The 17,585-nt window shown below is 44.7% G+C and overlaps 1 protein-coding gene across 5 annotated transcripts in view; it reads left to right on the top strand.

The window, feature by feature from the left end:
- Positions 1-17,585, top strand: part of KLHL3 (kelch like family member 3) — a 66,070-nt gene that overhangs the window by 16,193 nt on the left and 32,292 nt on the right. For all 5 annotated transcript variants that reach the window (XM_005295888.5, XM_005295891.5, XM_065555049.1 and 2 more), the window contains 2 exons: positions 5,476-5,597; positions 14,838-15,000. In XM_005295888.5, coding sequence (XP_005295945.1) covers positions 5,476-5,597; positions 14,838-15,000 — 285 coding nt within the window. The remainder of the gene's footprint in view (positions 1-5,475; positions 5,598-14,837; positions 15,001-17,585) is intronic.

Below are 17,585 nucleotides of genomic sequence, written 5' to 3'. Positions count from 1 at the left end.
AAACAATTCTTCCCCTCTTCAAATAATTCCAATCCATACTGCCACCCCACCCAACTCTACCTCTTTGCAGGGCTCTGCAGCTGCTGACTCTCCTCCTGTTGCTGTCCTGAGTACATAGGAGACCTTTAACTTCCCCCTCCACCTGGGCCATCTGCTCTTTGGTCCTCTTCTTAAAGGAGCAGCTACCAGGAGGCCACATTGTTCCCTCACTCGCCTTCCCTTCTTGAAAAACAATCCCAAATACCCAGTAATCAAACAAATTGGATTTTAAGGTCCTCTGAACGAGTTTTGTGATAGCTTGACTTCAGCCCAATGCGTTATGTGGGAAACCCAGTTTTGGGAACGTTCTGTGATGCTCCTTGATTTGTGGTCACCAAAGTGTTGGAGGAGGGTCAAAAGAGAGCTGGGAGCTACTGTTTTGTGTCTCTACATGGATGCTCCCCCCCCCCCCCCCCCCTTTAAAAGGGGCTTAAATTGGGCCTCTTTCTGTCAGCTTTATTGGAAGAATAATATGATATGCAAACTAGACACAATCAACTCCGGTTTGAATAAGGACTGGGAATGGCTGAGCCATTACAAACATTGATTCTCTCTCCCCTTGTAAGTATGCTCACACTTCTTATCAAACTGTCTGTACTGGGCTATCTTGATTATCACTTCAAAAGTTTTTTTTTTTCTCTTAATTAATTGGCCTCTCAGAGTTGGTAAGACAACTCCCACCTGTTTATGCTCTCTGTATGTGTGTATATATATCTCCTCAATATATGTTCCATTCTATATGCATCCAAAGAAGTGGGCTGTAGTCCATGAAAGCTTATGCTCTAATAAATTTGTTAGTCTCTAAGGTGCCACAAGTACTCCTGTTCTTCTTTTTGCGGATACAGACTAACACGGCTGCTACTCTGAAACCTAACATTGGAAGAATTGAATTCCTTGCTAATCATCTGCGAAAGGTGTTTTCTTTGTCGTGACTTAAAAGCTATAGCAGAGCCAGGCAAAGTTTGTGCCAGAAAGAATATGGTCCTAACTGAATGGGAAAGGGGGAGATGCAAATGTGAGTTCATGTGTTGCGCTTGGTGTTCTGCTGGGATTGCATGCATCAGTGGCTTTTGGGGTGTGGGAAATAGAAGGTGGATTCGCTTAAAAAATAAAATTGATGGTTGACGTTGTGGGATGTACGTCTGTATAAGCAGGAGTGCGTTGATAGGTACTTTGTTTGCCAGGAAGTTTTTTCTTCGTAAGGCTGAGAAATCTAAGCTGTTAAAAAGCTAGAGAGCTGAGACGGTATCTTGGGATTGGATGTTAGCGGTAATAATAATGCCGCTACGTGTAAGGAGCAAAGCAAGAAAGAGTATGCTGCTCCAAGGTTTGTACTGAGAATATTTGTTACTGTCTGTGGTAGTTACTACACCAGTCAACAAGAGCACAGCCCCGGAGGAGCCTATGATCCTTAGAGGTCATGTCTGCCTGAAACCAGCCATCATGATTAACGGGCATTAATAAAGGCAGGTAGACGCTGTTGCTGTTCCTGTACTGGAATTCTGTGGGGCCCAGTAATGCTCAGATCTGAAAGTTAAACAGTAACCATCTAACCACAATCATGTGACTTTTTTTGTAAACTACCTTTGGCTATAGTTATAACGATTACTATTTGCTGCTGCTCTGGTTGTAAAACAAGTTGAGCGCTAGGTCACTATCAGGCCTCTCCTGGGTTCAGTTTAGGTCTGGCTGATCCCATATTTAAGTTCTGAGGCTCCCTATTGCAAGGTCAGAAGTACTTCTCTGTACCTCCACATTGTTTCACTTTGTGGAGCGTGACCCTTTACAATAATCTGAATAGTCTTCATGTTCTTTGTGTTACTGCTCAGAGATGAAACTTGATAGCAGTGGGGAAACCAAGTTCTTGTATTTATCCACAGGACCCACGCAGCAGTAGTGAGCTGTTTGTGAAAGCCTCTAGTATGTGTCATGCTTGGCCTGAAAGGGACCTCTTCCGGGGCAGAGAAATTCACTCAAGGAGAAAAATCTTATGGCCATGCCCATGAGGAAGGTGCTCATAGGGTTAGCTGGTAGAAAAGAAGACACTGGACAAGCAGGATCCAAACGTAGACCAGCCATTCATTACCTATGTACTATCATCCCATTGCTGTTCAGCAACTCTCAATCAGTGTAGACCTGTACTGGATTTGAACCAATGACCTTGAGATGAAGGACTCCCTATGCCAGTGCCTTTAGCCAGCTGATCTCTTCTAGTTACGTATTGTTTAAAACCAAGACTTTGAAGCTCTGGAATAAGCAGGCACATCGCCCACTGAAGGTCATGGGACTTACCCTTGCTAACTCCAGATCTGAATTTGGAGCAGTGTTCCTAAACTGATTGCTTTCCCTTCATTATTTTTTAAAAGCACTTCCCATGGAGGTTTGATGGTTTTGTTTTGTTCTGCAAGGATGGTCATTATAATGTACAACATTTTGAAATAAAACAAAACCAGATCCACTCCAATAATGACTGCAAAAGCTGCAGTGACGTGATTGGAATGTTTGGGACCGTTACTGTAGAGGGATTGTGTGTTTTTGGAAGCACAGAAGCAGCCAGCAGCAATCCAGATCTTCGGCATCACTTCAGAATCTGCTCTCCTCTTGTGTGTGTGAAAGGGCTGCTGTTGTGTTCTCTGACATGCTTGTGTATTCTCCTCACAGGCAATTTGAACAGATCCTTGGTTTAAAAAAACAACAAAAAAGAGCTATGAACCAGACAGTGTCCATGTGGAGCACAAGAAATACGGTGCAGGGCGGCCTGCAGTGCTCTATGAACAAGGCAATATCAAAGACGGGAGAGAAGAACTGACTAGCCCCCTGAGTTAATGCAGGCTAGAAAGAGCAATGGCATTGCAGTATATAGACACAGTAATGGGTATTGAGGCAGTATGCGAGGTATACATATGAAGTGCTTGCAGATGTGAGAGCAGTGGTTGCAAAGTCTAATCAGCAGCAAAAAACAGCATGGTCCAGTGGGTAGAGCACAGGACTGGAAGTCAGGAACACAACCCAGGTCTCCTGGCGTTGACCCTGACCTGTTGCGTGACCGTAGGCAACTCACTTCCTGTCTGTTTCCCCTCCTACCTTTGTCTTGTCTATTTCAATTCTTTGGAGCAGGGCTTGGCTAATGTGCACACTGGCTAGCACAGGGGGGCCCTGCTATCCGTTGTTGTCTGTAGATATAGTGCTAATACAAATAATTAATAACAGTGCTTTAAATTAAGACGTGACGCAAGCAAGGCTTGATTCTGGTTTGTCAAAGACCTTAGGTTTTTTGAAAGGGTGTATGGGATGAGTTGAATTAATTCATCCAGTCATTCCAACACCTCCAAAGATGCCTTAGGAGATGCTATATTTGTCCTGAATATGCATGCTTGGGATTGGATGGAAGCATTTATCACCCACTCCTATTATCTTGCTAACTTCCCTCCCTCCTTCCCTTTCAGCTCATAGTGTCATGTGCTTCCTGGCTGGGAAGAATAAAAGGCATGTGAAAAGTGGTGCCTTCTGACCGGTGGAACAGGTTGGAGTGACCTACTGGAGTGTGGAGGGGAGAGGGTAGATGGTATCGCTGAAGCTCTACTTGCCCGGGCTATGGAGCTGAGCATAATGATCTAGAGATCTAGCAGAATGCAAACTGCAGAGGTAGCAGCTTGTGGGTGGGCGTGTGAGCCCACACGGCATTTATTTTTGTTGGCTGTGTCCTATGAGTGCCACAAAGGGAGATGATGTTCTCAGATCCGTCTCTCTGAGCTATTTGTGTATTGATCTCTGCATAAGTGCCTCTGACTCTGTCCTCTACCTCCCTTTTTTTTTTTTTCCAATAAACATATCCGTGTCTGTACTGAGTCTTTTGCTTGCTCTGAAGCACAGATAAAGACTTCACAGATGTGGGTCTTTTTTCTTGTAAAGATGTCTTGGGTTCCTTTACATGACTTTTATTATTGCTTTTTTTTTAATTCATTCAGTTCAACGCAAGACTTTATGGGTTTTACTTAGGGACCAGGTCCTGCTTATCTTACTCACACACAGTGTAGTTCATGTCACTTGTGTGAATAAGGCCAGAGCTAGGTGTAGTTCCCAGTGTCAGGACTTTGTTGAAACTTGGTTGCCTTTCTGTGTCTGTCTCCTCCCATGCCACGTGCTGTGCTCTTAGCATATGGAGCTCTGTCATGTCATGTCAAAGATGACTTGAACATTTCCTTTACGTGCAGCCTCTAACTGTTTTTCCACAGAGGATGAGTATAGAACTATTCCTCGGAATCCCACAGCAGCAGCACTGAGTGACTGAATTTCTCAGTGTAGTGATTATTCGTATCCCGGCACAAGATTTGACATTTGTTCAGTTTCTCCTAACTTAATTGTTTTCTTCTATCGTTTTACTTCTGCAGCTGGAATTTTCTTTTCTTCCCTGGCTTCTCAAAATGTTGATGATAAAACTTGGAGGTGTAATGTCCCTTTCTGTAACTGATCCTTAAAGGTGGCCTCAGGGATCCTTTCTTGCAACACACACAGTATTCTTTTGTTACTGAAACACACACACACACACACACACACACACACACACACACACACACACACACACACACACACACACACACACACACACAGTTTCTAATCAAGCTCAGTCAGCTACACTGGGGTATGCACGCGTAGGCTGAGCAGATACAGGTTTGGTTTACCTCCAATGGAGTCTCTTGTTGTTTGCCACTTTTTTTTTTTTTTTTTTTTTAAGTTAACCTTAGATTTCCTTTGGCCTGTCCCTCCAGATATGACTGTCCCTTGGCCAAAAAAAAAAAAAAAAAAATGCTAGCGAAGGAGTGGTGGTTTCTGCAGAGATTTTTCATAGTTTCCCAGTTTGTGGGAAGAGACCCTCAGGAGATTCACCCATAATTAGTTCTTATAGCCTAGCAAAGGAAAACTTCTTTGTCACCTTCTGTGCTTAGCCCTATATGAGAGCAGTTAATCATGTCCTATTGTTTTCTCATATACATTTGAGCTTGGGTGAATCTCAGGAAGTTCTCTTCAAGCACCCAGCTCATGGGGAAATGTATTTGAACCAGGCCAATCTCTTCAGTCTGCAGAACTGTGCTGGAAGCCTCAGGAGAAGAGGCTGCTAGAAGACTACCCCGTTCTAGGCATGCTATTCTTGGGGTACATCTCCCCCATTGCAGTTCTTGGGCTGTGAAACTGCGCACACACCCTGAGTCTCTCTCGTTGCCTCATGATATCACCCTCTGATGTTTAGAAGGTGGCACTAATGGACTTCTGCCAGTCATCCTGGACCTGCAGGGATAGTGATTTTGGGTTCAGGGCTTTCAATATGTTTTTTAATTGGGGGTGGAGGGAGAGTTTCCACTGAGCATACGGCGAATCGAAGTGGAGGGGAGGAGAAAAGCAAACAAACATTGAATGCCGATTTGAACTGAATTTCAGGAGACATGACTGAAAGTAAAGCAAAGAAGATTGAAATAAAAGATGTTGATGGGCAAACACTGAGTAAGCTGATTGATTACATCTACACAGCTGAAATAGAGGTCACGGAAGAGAACGTGCAGGTAAGCTGGGCTCAATACTTCCTCGAAACTGAAGGGGGGAAAAAACCTTCATGGCTTAAATCACAGACCGAGGAACCATCAGCGTAACTGATGCCTGCAGGCTACACTAAATGAAGGGCAGAGTGTGACGCATGCTACCTTTCTTTTCTGTATTGTTTTGAGGCACTTTACTGCTTTTTTCCCCCACACATAAGTCATGTTACATTTAGTCTTCATTTCATGTTCCTGTTGTAAGACTAGAGAGACAAGGTGGGTGAGGTAATCTCTTTTACTGGACCCACTTCTGTTGGTCAGAGAGAAGCTTATGAGTTTACATGCTTGACTCTCTCACCAACAGAAGCGGGTCCAGAGGTTACCCACCCACCTTATCTCTCTAATATCCTGGAACCGATATGGCTACAACACCACTGCATGTAATAAAACTAGGCATTTGCCTTCCAAGAAGCCGTGCTAACTTGTCGGGGCAGTCTGTCAGTCAAGATACGCTAAAACAAGCGTAAGTGGGATGGTGGTTCTTACGTTGCCAATAGAAAACTCCTGTGGTGGTTAGTTTTTAGTTCTTATGGGTAGTCGTCTGGGTTGTGTGAAGTTTTGTGTAGAATGCAAATTTACAGCTAAAATTAGAGCTTGCCTTGACCTTCCAGTTCCTCTTTCCTTCCTTTGTAGTCTGTGTAGACTTGAAGTTGTTTGGGTCTGGTTCTACTCTCCCACTGGTATAAATCAGGCGTATCTCGAAAGCATTTATGTCAGTGTTAATTGTGTGGGGGAGCAGATTTGGGCTCCTTTGTACCAGTCTGTAAAGCACTTAGTACCCTGTTGGTGCTATACAGATAATAAAGAATACTAGTTAACCCTCTTCTCCACCCATCTCCGCTATCTTTTATGGAACCTGCCAATACAAAATAAGAATTACAAATATGATTCAATTTTGGTTATCAAGTCCTATTTTTGGGAGCTACTTGTGGAGAGAAGAGTCACAGATTGATAGAGGTGATGGTGTGGAGTGGGAAATAGGCAAGGGACCATCAAGAGTAGAAAGGAAGTTACTGAATACAAGGAAAGAAAAAACTATTTGGCAGCAGGGGGAAGAGTCATTGACAGGGTGCAGTAGACTAGTATAGTCTGTAGGTAACGCATGATGCTAAGGAGCGGGTATTTTTACTTTTCTCCTGTGTCTGTGTCTGCGTGGAAGATAGTGAAGGTGTCCAATGCCTACATTTGTATTTATGGCAAAAGAGCAGCTGGTGGGAGATGGGTCATTGAATTCTAGAAGGGGTTTTGAGATCTCTGACAGGTTTGGTTTCAATTGTTATTGCTGCTTGTTTGAAAATGGTAGACTTAGGGCACAGCTAGACTAGAGAGTTTACAGCGGTATAACTGTGCCGCTGTAAGCTCTCTGATGTAGCCACTCTAAGCCGATGGGGGGGAGAGCTCTTCTGTCGGCTTAACTCCTCCAGCCCCCACGAGTGGCAGTAGTGATGTCAGTGGGAGAAGCGCTGTGCACACGACGCTTACGTCAGTGTAACGTATGTTGCTCAGAGGGGTGGTTTATTCACTCCCCTGGGCGACATAAATTAGGCCAGCATAAGCTGCTGTGTAGACTTAGTCTTAGTTTCAACCATCTTCCTTTTATGAATGATTTTGATATTGGACAAGGCATACGCAGTGCATCTCAACAGGATGGAGTGAAAAATGAGCACGAGAGAGTGCTCTGGGAAATACTACAGTGTGTGTTTAAATTGCCTTTATTCGAAAATAACATTTATTTGAGCGGGGAGGTTTTGGTGCTCTTCAAGTGTCTCTGTGAGCTCCAAGGATAGGTAAATCTTCTCTGGCTTATGCTCCCAATACTTCTGTTAGTCTCAAAGGTGCCACAGGACCCTCTGTTGCTTTTTACAGATTCAGACTAACACGGCTACCCCTCTGATACTTGACACCATGCAAGGCACTGCATTTAGCCGTATGGAATGGAAATCTATCAACCTCATGAAGAAACTTGCACAAATACAGACAGATATCATCCTCCTTTCCCTCACCCTCCCTGATTGCACTAACCTCGTTATCTCCATACTGATTTATACCTGCCTCTGGAGATTTCCATTACTTGCATCTGAAGAAGTGAAGTTCTTACCCATGAAAGCTTATGCTCCCAATACTTCTGTTAGTCTCAAAGGTGCCACAGGACCCTCTGTTGCTGTTTTCTGCATGGTAATTAGTGTGAGGGTTCATGAAGTTCTCCTTGTCACAGGGATCCAGATCCCCCCCCCCTATGGGGAGTAGAGAGGGAGGCCAGGGAGTCACGCATCTTTCTCTTCCCTGGCTCTATAGAGAATACTTGGGTGTGAGTTACCCTGGCAGGAGCTAGACTCCCTTTGTGCCTTGGAATTGCATCTTCAGGGAGGTGTTTCGGGGCAGTCGCAGGCAGCAGACTCTCTCAGAGCAGGTCTCCATGGAGCTGGTGGTCCTGAGATGGTGGACAGGCCCTGGGCCTCTGTGTTGGATGACATTTTGTCTCTGGTACATCCTCTCAGAACACATGGTCTGGTGTGGAATGCTCATTACAGAGAATGGATAAGGGGGGAAATCCCCGTCTACCATGCAGCAATCTGAGGAAATCCTCACATGGGGTTTCCTCCCTGCTGCCTCTTGCTGTAATGTGGTGTGAGTTTTTGTTCTTCTCTTCCCGCCCCCCCCCCCCTTATTGTGTGTGTTTGTAAAAGCTGGCCCTAAGGAATTTGCAGGAACATGTGATTATTGTGGGTCCAGTTCTGTCCATGGATGCTTGCATACATCTCCTTTTGGCTTCATTGGAAGCTGAAGCTGTGCCTCTGAGTAGAGCCTGTGGCCCAGTGTATTCTAGTTACGTGGCTTGGTAAAACCCTGTAAATCGGGCTGTTCCAGCAGGCTGTTATCGTGCCAATTATGTGGATTTCCCAGTTAAGAGAAGACTTCAAATTGTAGCTGAAATTAATGTCTCCAGTGGCTTTCCTTAGCTCTTGTCAAAGCTGCTGGCTCACTAAAGAGTTACAGGGAACAAAGGCCAGCCGCTGACAAAGGATCAAAGCCACTTCCCCCGAGTGGAGATAAAGTCAAGGTAGAGAATTAAAGTTCCACCAGGTTTCTGAAGAACCTTGTAATGCTGTGAGCTTGATGAGAGTTCACTTGAACATAAAAAGGCCCAGGAAGGGGAATTAGAGCAGTTCTGCTATGCTGAGACAGCACTAGTTCACTGTGGTGCTGGAACCATTTTTGTAGTGGAGGCGCAGAAGGCGGAAACCATGTATTTGGGTGGTTGTTACTACTTCAAGCCGCGGCCGCACCCTGGTTCCAACTCGTATGGTAGTGCAGATACTTGGAGGGAGACGCAGCTCTGTCAGCCTCATGAGGGCCGGACCAGTGAGGTGCCATTAGCATGGGGCTGCCACAAAAATTGTCCCTCTCAGCCTGTGATAAGTGCCTTGGCCCTGGGGTGCGTATGTTGCAGAGAGGAGGGCGAGGAACAGAAGAAGGGACATGATTGGGTTCGTGTTTAAACAAAACCGCATTCTCTGCCCCAGAACCAGGGAGGGATGCAGTGCAACATTATATTGGGCGCGTGTTCTGGAAATGCCTGTCCTGTATTTGTTGCACAGTGACCAGCTTGTGTAACCTTGGGTGGGCGTGGTTTCTCCTCCCCATGGAAACTCTTCTGAAAATACCTCATTCCTGGAGCAATCTGGACTTCAACATTTATTTGAGCGGGGAGGTTTTGGTGCTCTTCAAGTGTCTCTGTGATCTCCAAGGATAGGTAAATCTTCTCTGGCAGGGATGCTGTGGCAGTGCCCAGAGAAGGTGACTCCATCAGATGCAGGGATATTACTCCAAAAATCTTCCTTTCCATTTGGTTGTGGAATGTTAATGCAGGATCCCTCCGAGGCCCCCTACAGCACGTCACTGGGCAGAGATCCTTAACAGAGCTGCTTAATTACCTGCATGCATCCAAGAAATTACCATCCTAATTGAGCAAGTCATTGTCAATGAGTATCATTAGGATAAACTGGTTCCCTGGGAATTGGCTGATTAAGCTGATTCCACAATTAAACCCTTCCCAGTTAGGTGCAGGATGCTGTGTTTGAGTGCTTCCCTGTGCACTCATTGCATGAGGAACGCATGTGCGTATGATATTTGTAGAATGAAAAATGTCCAAAAATCCAAGGCATGAGAGGAAATAGCTGGAGCCGCTGCTGTTTTTTAAAAACGATTACAGATAAATGTGGTCTGTAAAATGTAATTAAAAACCTCCCGTAAACTCTGCAGCCTTCAGGGGTTGCACCCTTTTATCCAGCACATGTCTGGCAACACTGGAAACTGTTGTTTAAAAACAACCTGGGCATACGGGAAAGCCGTGAATGAGGACGTGAGAGTCCTTCAGCATAGTGTTAAGGAAGCCTGATTAAAATCTGTGTTCTCCTTGCTACAGGAGATATTCTTGTCCTGCATCTGTTTCTAATGGAGTACCAGAGAGATCGCCTTAATATCCCTCTGCTGTGGTTGTTCAGTTTTAACAGGACCCAAACTGGGTCCCGTCGTGTCCCCCCCCCAATCCCTTAGAAAGAATTAGAGGCCAGTATCGTCTGATGGAAGATGGACAAGGAACGGAAACTCATAGCACCTAAAAACCATAGCGTGGGTTTTGCAGTCAGTCTGATGCGGGAATAAGCTGAGTTGTTGCACGCTCTCCCAGCCATTTGCCAACAGACACATTTAGCCATTTTACATTATAAAGTTCAGGAAGGAATATTTTGGGGGAGTGAGCAGCTGGAGTTGCCTCCCCTGCACCTTTCATTTCATGTCCACCTGTTTTTTCTCTTCTTTTCTCTGGCTGGTCCTCTCCTTGTTTCTCCACACGGAGATGTTACCACATGTCTGTTTGTTTGGTTCGTCCCATGCACACCCATATGGAAGCATTTCACCTGCAGCGCTGCTGCAGTATTTCCCTCCGGGGAACGCATGTAATGGTAAATTCTCAGAATGGAGAGGGGTAACTAGTGGTGTTCCCCAAGGGTCAGTCCTAGGACCAATCCTATTCAACTTATTCATAAATGATCTGGAGAAAGGGGTAAAAAGCGAGGTGGCAAAGTTTGCAGATGACACTAAACTCCTCAAGATAGTTAAGACCAAAGCAGACTGTGAAGAACTTCAAAAAGATCTCACAAAACTAAATGATTGGACAACAAAATGGCAAATGCAATTTAATGTGGATAAATGTAAAGTAATGCACATTGTAAAAAATAACCCCAACTATACATACAATATGATGGGGACTAATTTAGGTACAAGAAATCAGGAAAAAGATCTTGGAGTCATCGTGGATAGTTCTCTGAAGATGTCCACGCAGTGTGCAGAGGCGGTCAAAAAAGCAAACCGGATGTTAGGCATCATTAAAAAGGGGATAGAGAATAAGACGGAGAATATATTATTGCCCTTACATAAATCGATGGTATGCCCACATCTTGAATACTGTGTACAGATGTGGTCTCCTCATCTCAAAAAAGATATACTGTCACTAGAAAAGGTTCAGAGAAGGGCAACTTAAAATGATTAGGGGTTTGGAAAGGGTCCCATATGAGGAGAGATTAAAGAGACTAGGACTTTTCAGCTTGGAAGAGAGGAGACTAAGGGGGGATATGATAGAGGTATATAAAATTATGAGTGATGTGGAGAAAGTAGATAAGGAAGAGTTATTTACTTATTCCCATAATACAAGAACTAGGGGTCACCAAATGAAATTAATAGGCTGCAGATTTAAAACAAATAAAAGGAAGAAGTTCTTCACACAGCGCACAGTCAACTTGTGGAACTCCTTACTTGAGGAGGTTGTGAAGGCTAGGACTACAACAGCATTTAAAAGAGAACTGGATAAATTCTCTTTTAACTGGAGGTTAAGTCCATTAATGGCTATTAGCCACGATGGGTAAGGAATGGTGTCCCTAGACTCTGTTTGTCAGAGGGTGGAGATGGATGGCAGGAGAGAGATCACTTGATCCTTACCTGTTAGGTTCACTCCCTCTGGGGCACCTGGCACTGGCCTCTGTCGGTAGACAGGATACTGGGCTAGATGGACCTTTGGTCTGACCCAGTATGGCCGTTCTTATGTTCTTATGTAAATGCAGGAGCTACTCTTCATTCCCAGCTGCTAGTGCCGGTTGGACATCATTTGGAGAGCGGGGCAATAAGGCAAATTCTCTTAGACAAATCAAAGGAAGCTGAATGTAGCTTCCTCTCAGTCCCACCTGCCGTTTGCAGCTGCTCATCTAACAGCACAGCGTTTTCATCTGCCTTCCCCATGGAGGATCCGTGTGCTTCTGTGTCCCAAACTATGTAGAGCACTTTCCAGGAAGAGGCTGCAAGGAAACAGCAGCTCTTCAGGACATCGGTTCGGGAAGCAGCCTTCAGTCCTCTGCTGATGTGCAGAGTACCTTTCGTTAATGAGGCTGTGTGGTTTGTCAGGGGTGGGTGGGTTACAATGCCAGATCTAAATCTTTGATTCAGACCTGCCCCCTCAACCTGAATGGGCTGTCTAGGTCTGCCTAGTTTGCTTCAGTCATATTTATCTGGCCCTCATTACTGTAGCATCTGAGTTACTCCCAATATTTAATGTATTTAAGCTCCCAACACCCTTGTGTGGCAGGACAATGCTACTATCCCCGTATGACTGAGGATAAACTGTCTCTGTGCCTCATTGACTTTCCTGAGATCACACGGGAGGTCTGTGGCAGCTCAGTGACCTCAGCCAAACATTTAGAAAAATACAATCCCATGTAAATCGTGTTCAGCAAAACGAGAATCTGAGAGCCAGCTACAGCAGCTGCTGAGATCTGGATATTGCAGCTTATAACCATGTGTCAGATTCCAGATATAAATCCTCCCAATAGAGAATTTCAGTAGTAAATGTAGCGCAGATTTTGATGTAACTTTCAAAGGAAGACTCAAGTTTTAGCCAGGAAGCTGATGTAGGTGAGAAACCAGATTAGCATTTGCTGACTCTACATTGCATCCAGCAACTGGAATTCAAGCAGTAAGAGCCAAATTCTGATGCAGTTGAAATACGTGGCAAAAACTTGCATGGATTATAGTGGAATTGAGATTTAGCCAGGGTATGTGATTAGGCAGGGCATTTCCTCCTGTTATTTCTAAAGGAAACATACACAGTGCTAACGGATATCCTTAGCTGGGTTTTCATGTTCTCTGGTAAAAACAAGACTGGTGGAGAGGCACATAGCTGAGAAAAGAGAGAGCGACGACCCACTTATCTGTTGATATGCTCTCTCGCGCTCTCGCTCTCTCTCTTTAAGCATTAGGTAATGATGGCTCTTTTCCATGCAGCAGGCCAAATGCTTATGTCCTGGGGAATTGTTCCACTACTCAGAGTAAAGTACCCTTCACCTCTTACATGCCCAGTGCTCTAATAGGAGGGTTTCCGGGAAGTTTGTGGCTTTGTTGTGCATTTGTAACCCAGAACAGTACAGCTTTATTATGGATGGCCTCTTTCATGCAGATTTTATCCCAAAACACACAAGGAAATCCTCTCACTCGGCTTGCTAAGGACAGTACCTTAGGAAGCTGTGATGTGTTGCTACAGATGGAGTAACCTCCGCTTGTAGTGAACCTGGGGGGATCTCTCTCTCCTTGGGATGGTTATGTAAGCTGCGTGCACACCCCCACGTTGATGTAAGGAGGTGGTTTTAGTAGAATAATGAGAGAGTTGTTCATAGCTAGATGTTAAGATAATACCACTCTTGCCTTTTTAACTTAATCAACCAGACAAACTAATCTGTTCCTGGGATCGAAGTGTTTGGACAAAACAGCCCCATGGGTTAATTGATTTCTTTGTTTTATTGTTGCCTGTTGGGGTTGTAGCTGTCTGTGAAAGTTACTGCTTGGTAATATTAACATGTAATCCAATTGGATTAGATTTTTTTCCCCTTGGAATGGATCAGTGGCTTAGAATGTACCTAAGGGCAGGTTGCTGGTTTACTGCTATTCTGCTGAGATGTATGGGGGAGGGGAAGGCTTGGGGAAAAAACATTTTTGCTTCTCACCAACACTGAGCTGGAGTAAGGTGAGCTTTTTTAAGAGGCTTCTGTTTCCCTTGATCAGAAATGATTTAGAAGTGGATGACATGTTTTGAAACCCCATTAATGTGTGGCTGGCGTTCCCATTAAAAGAGAGTTCTCGGCACCAGCCAGAGTTATGAAAACATGGACTCAAAACCGGATCGCAATGCATTGGCAAAAGACAAGGGGAAGAAAACATAAGGAGCTGATGTGACGGCTCCAGTGTCCAGCCTGACTTTATCTCTGACTTCCTGTCCAGGGACTCTGAAGGCATTTTCTTTTGCAGATGAACAATGCTAAATGCTGTAGGCTGAGCTCTTGTCCTGGCTTTATCCTTGCCTCCACTTTTGCACTCATAATTCTTTGGGTGCGATTTCCAGCGCCTGGACACTTAAGTACCTCATTTGTGGATGCAGTTGAGTATTTCAACATCTAAATCCTATAAGTGGCATCTGCAGTTTTGTGGGTGCAAAGATGTGACCATTGTTTGAGTATTAGGGCTGCCCCCCAAGAGAATAGTTCTGTACCTGAAAACCTTTTAAATTGAAAAGGGGCTGTGGAGCACATTAACAGCTCCTTGCCGGTACAGAGCACCTGCCTGCAAATAAAGGGATTTTTTTTTTTTTTTTTTTTTTGGTTGGGAACTCAGATTCCAGGTGGTTGGGATCCCAAGCATAATAGAATGTTTGTGTGTGCTTGTGTGGGGTGTGAGTTCCATCCCAAGCCTGCAAATAATATAATGCTCTCCAGAACGAAGGCTGCACAAGGGACCTACTGTCAACCAATTGAGGATTTTAGGTGGTTGGCTGTAGCATGCCCATTGTGCTGTCTCTGCTCTGCCTGCCTGCCTGTGCGACTTCTTCAGTGGGGAAGAAGTGAGGGGGGGACCTTCACTGTTGGGTGCCCCGAGATGTTGCTGCTTTTGCCAGTCACCACATGAGGGAAGGAACCTCTGTCCATAGATGCTCCTAAAACTTTAGCACCTCTTGTGCCGCCCCCCCCCCCTCAAGAACCCCAAGAAACCTGTCCTTGTTTTGAAGGGTAGTAATAATTGGTGAGTTTATGCCAGGAATCAAACTGGTGCCTCTGGTGCTAACTCTGGTTTCTCTCTCTCCTCCCTCTCCCCCTTCCTCCCCGCTCTCAGGTTTTGTTGCCAGCTGCCAGCTTATTGCAATTAATGGATGTTAGACAAAACTGCTGTGATTTTCTCCAGTCCCAGCTGCACCCCACAAATTGCCTTGGAATTCGAGCCTTTGCAGATGTGCACACCTGCACTGAACTTCTGCAGCAGGCAAATGCCTATGCAGGTGAGCAAAACATCCTGGCTTATCCCAGCCACTTAGAGTTTGGTCCCAAGTATAAAGGATACTTGGGGCTGGAGCCATTACCAACTCGTACTTTTAATGTTTCCAAAGAACATGCAGTGGGCTTCTCTATTGGCCTTTGCAGGGCTCTGACATGTGACGGTCCTGCAAAAGACGGAGGCCCTTCAGAATAATGGAAGCTTTGGAGGTGAAATGAAGAACTTTAGTTTAATTTGTTATGGAAAATGCAGGCAGGTGTCAGGTGAATTATGTCCTTTGTGTTCCTAAATCAGTAATAGAAATACAGCTGCTTCTTCTGGAAAAAAACACTGTATAGAACAGAGGCTGAATATCTTATCTATTTGTCTTATCAAGTTTCTTTCTCCCCTGCTCCTCTTCTGTGAGCTCAGCCTTTCAAAGCGCCTTGTAGTGGGCTCCTCTGACTGATCCTTTGAGGATTTACGTTACTATGACGGACGAGGGAGAAGTTGCTCTCACAGTTTTCTCAAATATTTATCCATAAGCTAACTGAAAAGCATGTCTATTCATCTTAGATGTGCCCTTGGTGGGGAGGGATAGCTCAGTGGTTTGAGCATTGGCCTGCTAAACCCAGGGTTGTGAGTTCAATCCTTGAGGGGGCCACTTGAAGATCTGGGGCAAAATCAGTACTTCGTCCTGCTAGTGAAGGCAGGGGGCTGGACTCGATGACCTTTCAAGGTCCCTTCCAGTTCTAGGTGATGGGATATCTCCATTAATTTATTTAATTTAATTTAAATTTATTTAATTTAAGTATCTTGCCTTTCTGTCTCTCTGTACCGGACCTCATACACTGCAGTCTGTGTAATAGAGAACACAATCCTTAGTTCAGTCTCTTAATACATTTGATCTATATTCTATAGATACATTTTACACTTAAGATGAGAATTTGGGGGGAAGGGGTGCAGGGAGAGGTTGTTTTTGTTTTATACTCGGAAGCAACCTTAGGCAGCAACCGTTCATTGATCCCAATGGGCAACTGTGAATTTACTTTATTTCTTGATATTACTTGCAACAGTTCTCTTACAGATCGCATGAGCCCAAATCTGTCTAGTTGTATTGGGCATTATGTTATCTACCAAGAACTCTTTTTTTTTTTTTTTTTTTTTTTTAATCTAAATGAGCCAAGAGAAGGCTGAGTATCTGGACAGCTAAAAGCCAAACCCTAATGCAAGGTGCTCAATCACTGAGAACATTTTCTACTTAAATGGGAGTCAGTCCAGTTACAAAGCTGCTGTTATAGTTTGCAGCCGCACCATAGGGCACCAATCCCGCTCAAAGCCTCCCTGACTTTGGCGAGTTCCGATATACCAAGTCGTATCAGAAGTTAACGTCCATGCTCTGGGTAACACCTAATGACTACAAGTCTTGGAGATTAATGCCAAGCTTGGATAGAATGGTTGCCACTATTAGCAGCCATGCCAACTGCTACAGACGTATCGTTCAAAGTGTGTCAGGTTCTGTGTGTCCCAAGCACACTGTCATTCTGCTCCACCTCAGCTAAATTCAACTTAAATGGTCCCAGTACACACCAAATGCTCTTTTGATGGCCTTTGGATGAGGAATGCTAGCTGCCTTGCGCTGTCAAGGCCCTTTGGCTAGTTACTGAGCAGTGTCAGCCATGTTGATGGAGCAGTCTGTATTCCTCTTGTTTGGCAGCTGGTAGCCAATAACAAACCTGCACTGGTTTGATGTGCATTCTGGGAGCAGTTGTCTAGGCAAACAGGCTTAGGGACAAATCCTGAGCTGGTGTACATTGTCATCGTTCCATTGACTTGGAAGGAAGTATGACAACTGACACCCGTGGAGGAAATGCCTCTTCAGTTTAATGGCTGACTTAATTGGATACTATCCTATCGCATAACACCGATTTCTCGATGACGTGGGTTTAGACTCGCTGCTTGCTTTTCTGCCTGCGTCGTCCAGGAGATTTGTTCCTGTATCTGTTAGCTGGTGCCCAAGGCAGAAACCCAAGTGGACCTGAGTGAGAATTCCCCGTGCTCTTAACTCCCCCGTGCCCTCCGTTTTCTAGCAGATTTGCCTTTGAGCGTTTGCCTGTTGTGCTGTGCTTTGTGTAGGCACAGCAGTGCTATTCTCCAAGTCCTTCCCCAATCAGGCTCCGCTCTCACGCTTCCTCTCCTCTGCGACATTTTGCCTGGCATTTATGGGTTTTAATCATATGGTGAGTAGGCTCTTCCATAACAAACAAACAAAAAAAAATAGGGTGGCCACCAAATTCTCCTGCGTTCTCCCTCAAATCCAGACACAACCTTTCAGCCGCTCTTGTTCCATTATCCCCTGAAGAAAAACGTACTCTGAAAGGAATGGTTCATTGTGTAAGGGTTTGCTTGTAATACCTCATTATCCTTGCTTCCAGGACCCTGTTTAATCTTTAACCGAACAAGCAGTGCATTCTGTATATATTTATTTGGTTGTTTGGCAATTAGAAGGCCTGTTTTTGTTGCTTTATTGGCCTTCATGAGTCCCTGTTAATACAATAGCCTATATAATGTTAATGAAACTCCATTAATAAAAATGCCATTAAAATTCTT

The sequence above is a fragment of the Chrysemys picta genome, chromosome 8 (genome assembly GCF_011386835.1).
Source record: "Chrysemys picta bellii isolate R12L10 chromosome 8, ASM1138683v2, whole genome shotgun sequence".
NCBI classification, from domain to species: Eukaryota; Metazoa; Chordata; order Testudines; family Emydidae; genus Chrysemys; species Chrysemys picta.
Note: the sequence above shows the minus strand (reverse complement) of the source record. Positions and strands in the feature narration are given on the sequence as shown.